Source organism: Pinus tabuliformis, chromosome 9 (genome assembly GCF_031772625.1).
Source record: "Pinus tabuliformis cultivar Carrire ecotype Pingquan chromosome 9, CPIR1, whole genome shotgun sequence".
Classification (NCBI taxonomy): domain Eukaryota; kingdom Viridiplantae; phylum Streptophyta; class Pinopsida; order Pinales; family Pinaceae; genus Pinus; species Pinus tabuliformis.
The window spans coordinates 1,286,525,817-1,286,532,064 of record NC_142307.1 but is presented as its reverse complement, the minus strand read 5'-3'; the positions used below and the strand labels follow the sequence as shown (position 1 = coordinate 1,286,532,064).

General features: G+C 41.5%; 1 protein-coding gene across 1 annotated transcript; it reads right to left on the bottom strand.

Moving 5' to 3' along the window:
- Positions 1 to 346: 346 nt before the first annotated feature.
- On the bottom strand, positions 347 to 4,600 carry LOC149153282 (uncharacterized). The gene is given in 5 exon segments (XM_089443768.1): positions 347 to 2,404; positions 2,406 to 2,437; positions 2,440 to 2,519; positions 2,521 to 4,273; positions 4,507 to 4,600. Coding segments are annotated over 5 exon segments (3,222 nt in total). The 3' UTR covers positions 347 to 1,141.
- Between the last annotated feature and the right edge of the window lie 1,648 nt (positions 4,601 to 6,248).

The window sequence follows — 6,248 nt, the reverse complement described above, 5'->3', positions numbered from 1 at the left end:
AGAGGTGAAGTTTTTAAAGCACTTGTAATGGAAAAAAAGCAAGTGGACATCGCCCCAATACGAAGTGCAACCCTTGCAATGAAGTAGTGTCAATAAAAGTGCAGCAACACAAACATTCCAAAGGAAAGCTGCCATGACAGCCTGAGTCGACCTACAACTATCACCACAATCAAATGCTATATGTCAGTACATAATCAAAAATAAAGGACAACTGCCACAAACATAAAGTGACATGCCTTCATTACAATTTTCCTAAAGCGTGAAATAAGACCATGCCTGTTGAGATAACCTGCCATTAAAGTGAGCACCGCAAGTTCTGAGAGAGTCTCAAGCTATTTGTTCAGCCTAGCACTGCTTCAGTGTCACACATCACATGCTGAGGCAGGCAGACAATAAAGTATTGTTGCAGTAACAGCATCCATCTTCAGCATTCCTCCAACTATTGATTCCCCACTTTCCCAGAACCTTAGCATCCTTTCTAACACCTTTAAGACTTTCCATAAGCCCTACCATCCTCCCTCTCATGTTCATTCTAATTAATGAACTATTCATCCAACCACAAGATTGATATTCTCCAACTCAGTTTCCTTGGGCTAAGGTTAGGTCAAAACGTTCCCCCATCCTAATTGGAGGTATCTTCAAAGAAACTGACATGGCCATGTGTTAGCCATCATAGCTGTTGCTGTACTTGTCAAGTCTTTATCATTGTTTGAACCTCAGATTGATCTTGCAATGCTGAAACAATTATGCACACCATCTTGTATAATGAACATCCAATATGACCACTAATAGTCCCCACCAGAAGCTGCTACCAAAGCCTCTCCTTTCTGCCAGATTAATTATAATGTACGCTCATATGTTCATTTCTTTACCTTTCTAATGTTTGCAATGCCTGATATTTGAATGCATCTTCTGATTGTTTTCCAAAGTAAACTTGAGAATGTGCATCATTTTCACATTAGTTTAGAGAGGCAGAAAAAAGGTCCCTATGGCAATATCTTTAGTATTTACCTGCATATAATGCCCATTTTGCATCGTCGCTTTTCTCACTGGTATCTGCAAATCATATGAACAATGAAGTTGCCAATTTCTCCTTATAGTTATGAACTTTCCTTCATCTGTTCTTAAACAATTCTCGTAATCAATTAGTAACAGCCACTGACAATTCATTCTCCAAAAGCGAATTAAATATCCCCTTGGTTTTCTGCATATTCTTCTCTTTACAAAGACCATTAACAAGTTCATTATAAGTACAAGCATCAGGCACAAGTTCTCTTCCTACCATTTCATCATGCAGTATCAATGCATCTTGAATTCTTCCTTCTTGACAGAAACCCTTAATCAGCATAGAAAATTTAGTGCAGTCAAGAACCAAATTTCGATTGAGATCACCTTTAATAAAATAATCTACATTTATTGGCAGTCCAGCCTTGTAACACACAACAATGACTTGGCTAAATGTTCTAGCATCCATTGTTAAACCCTTTTCCGCCATCTCATTAAATATCTGCATAGCCTCCCGCATATAGCCCTTCTTATGGTAACCATCAAGCATTGTAATATAAGTCGTAACATTGGGAACCACCTTCTTTTTCTGCATTTCATCCAAGACTGAGCATGCCTTCCCTAGGCTGCCTTTCATGCAAACGCCTTTAATTAGAGATTTATAAATGACTACATCAAGAACAAAGCCTTGTTTAGCCATAGCACGACGCAGTCTGATAGCGTCTTTAGTATAACCCACCATGCAACACCCCTCAATCAGAAGGCTGTAAGTCATAATATCCGGAGCTATGCCTTTTATCTTCATTCCTTTGAATACCGTTAATGCCGCTCGCATCTGTCCTATGCTGCAATGATTGGCAATGCATGAGTTATAATGGAAGATGTCAGATCCCAACCGTTCATCCACTACTTTATCATATACTTTTATAGCCCCTTGCAAATCACCTCTCCTTCGATATCCCTCAATTAACAACTGGTAGATGCTGACGTCAGGAAGTATAGCCCTTTTCTTCATTTTATTTATAAAGTCACCTGCTTCCTGCAATTTGTCTCCCTTGCAATATCCTCTAACAATAGCTTTGTAAGTGTAAAAACTAGACAAACCTTTGTCATCCATTATAACATTGATTTCCACAGCATTGATCATATCCCCTTTTTCACATAAACTATTAAGTATGGCAGCACACGTAGCATGACTAGGAATTAAATCTCTGCTGAGCATTTCTCTAAAGATAGGGTTCGCCTCTATTGTGTATCCTTCATTGCAAAACCCACTTATAAGACCCTCATAACAAAGTGTATTTGGAACAAAACCTCTACCTCTGTTCTTCATTTCATGCAGTAAATGTAAAGCCTGTTGTATATTACCCTTTTTGCAGTGACCATCAATTAGAGTATTTATATGTAGCACAATCTGGAAGTAATCCATCTTAAAAAGGTTTACGAGATTCTCCACCTTCTCCATTTTCTCATTCTTACGGCACCCAACAATAAGTGCATTGTAAGAAACTGTCAAGCTTAAAACCCTTTTGCCGGGTATCATCTAGAAGTTCCAAAGCTTCCAATAATTTGCCATTCTTGCACAATGCATCAATTAGCATGGTGAAAGTAAAACGGTCAGGAACCAGATTCCTATTCAGCATTTCATCAAACAATTCTTTTACTTTATCAATCTGACCTTTTTTGGAGAAACCATTGATGAGTGCATTGTATGTAACAGTGTCTGGCATGACGCCTCTCCCCACCATTTCATCACGCAACCAGAGGGCTTCTTGTGTCTTTCCCTTTTTGCAGTATCCGTGGATCAGCATGGTGTAAATAACGCAATCTGGCATTAGACCATCTTCAGCCATGCCCCTCTTCAACAACTGCAGTGCTTTTTGAGTCCTCCCTTCCTTGCCAAGAGCACGTATAAGTGCTGTATAAATGACGGCATTTGGTACAAGCCCCTTTTCTAGCATTTCATCCCGTATTTTGAAAGCACTGTCCAACTCGCCTTGCTCACAAAAACCAATTACCAATTTATTATAACTAACAAGGTTGGGTGCCACACCCATCAAGGACATTTCTATTAAAAGTCTCTTTGATTCTTCAAACATCTTTGCTTTGCAATGGCCAGCGATCAGAGCATTGTAAGTGATAACATCTGGTGTAAAACCTTTCCTAGACATTGCGCAAAACAAACTCAAAGCTTCTTTGACATTGCCCTTTCTACAATGTCCCTCTATAAGAGTGTTGTAAGTCACAATATCAGGAACAAAACCATTTTCAAGCATCTGGTCAAAAAAATCGGTGGCCTTCTGAATTTCTCCATTTTTGCTGAGAGAGTGGATCATTATATTCAAAGTATAGCTGCTGGGAGGGATTTTAAATTGAACCATTTCTCCATAAAATTTCCAAGCCTGCTCCGAGCAATTCAATTTGAGTAACCCTGCAAGTATCTTATTGCATGATTGAACAGTTGGAAAATACCCATGAGTTTTCAGTTGATGAAATGCAGCAATTGCTTCTTTCACCTTCCCAGATGACAAGAGGCTTTTGTAAAGAAAATCAAATATCAGAGGAGCAGAATCCCAACCTTTGAATGCATTCAACAACGATTTTGCCACCTCAGACACTGAAACACTATTATTTTCAGTCAGACGATGTATGTATGGCTCTACATCACATAGCCTACCGGCTCGAACCAGGGTTTCGACGATCGCCAAATATGACCCAATCGAATGCTCAGGCCCCTTTTCCTTCCCTACCCAATCAAAGAATCTAACTGCCAAATCAGCATCACTGAGCAAATGCTGCAAGACCCCAGTAACAAGGCGGGCGTTCAATTGGGCTGCAAACTGCTGAAGAGAGTCCCAGCGGCTTTGCATTATCGCAGAACAGACATTGTGGATGAATCCCTCTTCTTCTATGGTTAATGGTGGAATGCGAATGTAAGGCAATAAAGAAGATCTTGTAATGTACTGATTGCTAAATGCGGGACGTAAAGAGTCTGGGCGTGTACTGTATTTGCTCCAATTCCAATGGGGTTTCTGACTGTAACACAATTGGTAGTGAATGCAATGGCAATTGGGATTCAGAAGGCTTTCTGTTAAAGCACAATTTCTTGAGATTCTGGAAATCGAGAGAGTTGGATAACATCCAGACGATGAAGCAGCTGAAACCTGGCGATTAATGCACAGAAACCTAAGGGAAGTAGCCACAGACGCAGAGGGCTTATCAGGCGGCTTGGTGACTCTTTGGGACCCGCTAAGGGTCAAAGCAAAAGCTTACAAGTGCTCTGCAGGCATCCTCATCTCGGCCTCCATCAGAGGACGTCCTCACATCCTTAATATGCTCAATATATATGCGCCCTACCGGAACCGAGCTCTCTTCTGGGAATCCTTATTTGATTCTGGAATTCTTGATGTTCAATCTCTCTTAATTGCAGGCGATTTTAATCTCACCCTCAACACAAATGAGTGCTGGGGTCAATACAGGAAAAATGACAGTATGGCTGACACAATGAGACAGGAACACCTAAATAGGGACCTGGTTGATATTTCTCCCGATTTATTGTCCCCAACATGGAACAACGGCAGGCTTGGCTCGGCATTTATCGCCAAAAGAATCGATAGATTCATTGTAAACTCCAGTATCATTGCACAGTGGGGGATTCCGACGGCGTCGACGGGAAGTGCATCCACATCAGATCATAAGCCCATCTATTTGGCATGGAGGTTTATGTCAAGCACGTCAGGCTACGCCTTCAAGTTTAATAGAGCGCATCTGCTGGACAACTCTTTCAACGAGTTCATTAAATGTTTCTGGGCAAACCTTCATCAATCACAGGAGGCAATATGGCTCACCTTTCGGGAAAAAATTCAGTCTCTTAGAAATGCTACAAAAGACTGGCAGATAAAAAAGCACAAGCAAGATAAAAAGGATCTATATCACATAAACAAGGAAATTGATATCCTTTCCTCCTCTGTCCAATACAACGGTCTATCGATGGACAAAAAAACTCTCCTCTTGTCACTGGGAAAAAAAAACAAGCCCTTCTGCAAAAAGAGGAAGTCCTTTGGAGGCTCAAGAGCAGAGCCACCTGGTTGAAGGAGGGCGACCGTAACACGCGGTTTTTTCACAATTTTGCAAATGGGCGCAGAGCTAAAAATTCTATTTGGAAGATCGAGGACGGAAATGGAGGTTTTCTTTTCACACAGCAAGACATCTCAGCTGAGGCCACTAGGTTTTTCAAAGAACAATACAAAAGACAGGGGAGTGATATCTCAGACATGATGTGGGCAGTCGACCACCTACCGAACATGTTTGATGACAACAAAAATGAGGAGTTCTTCAGACCTGTTACGAAAGGTGAGCTTTGGGACACCATCAAGAGCTTCAAAAAAGATAAAAGCCCAGGGCCCGATGGCTGGCCCATTGAATTTTTTTCCCATTTCTATGATCTTTTCAAAACAGGTTTGTTGGGCATGGTAGAGGCTTCCCGCTCCTCGGGTCACATTAATGGTGCCCTCTCGGCCACCTTCATCGCCCTTATCCCCAAGAAGGCCAAATCGACTTCATTTGGGGATTACAGGCCGATTGCTCTATGCAACTCCCTCTACAAGATTACCTCTAAAATCATCGCTGAGCGCATGAAGAAAGTTCTAAACTCTTTTATCACCAAGGAGCAACATGCATTCCTCAAGGGCAGAGTTATCCTGGACGTTGTAGCCATGGCTCAAGAATGTCTTTTCTCCATCTGCTCCAAAAACACGGATGTCGCTGCTCTTAAAATTGACTTGAAAAAGGCTTTTGATTGCGTGGACTGGGGTTTCCTCAGAATTCTCCTCGCAAAAATTGGTTTACAGCGACAGGGTATTAACTGGATTATGGCTTGCGTTGAGAGCGTCAATTTCTCTGTTATCATCAATGGTTCTCCTTCAACCTTCTTCAAAGCAGAGAGGGGGCTCCGCCAGGGATGCCCCCTCTCCCCCCTTCTCTTCATTTTGGTCATGGACTGCCTCAGCACCCACATCAATTCCGCTGTCTCTGAAGGAAGATGCAAGCCTGTAAAATTATGTAAGGACATCACTCTCACTCAAAATCTCTTTGTTGATGATATCTTGATCTTCGCTTTACTCTGCAAATCCACCTGGGCCTGCTTATTTGTAATTCTTCAGAAGTTCCATTCGGCCACGGGATTGGCCATAAATAAATCTAAGACTATTCTATTTCATAATGGAACAAACCCACACATTGCT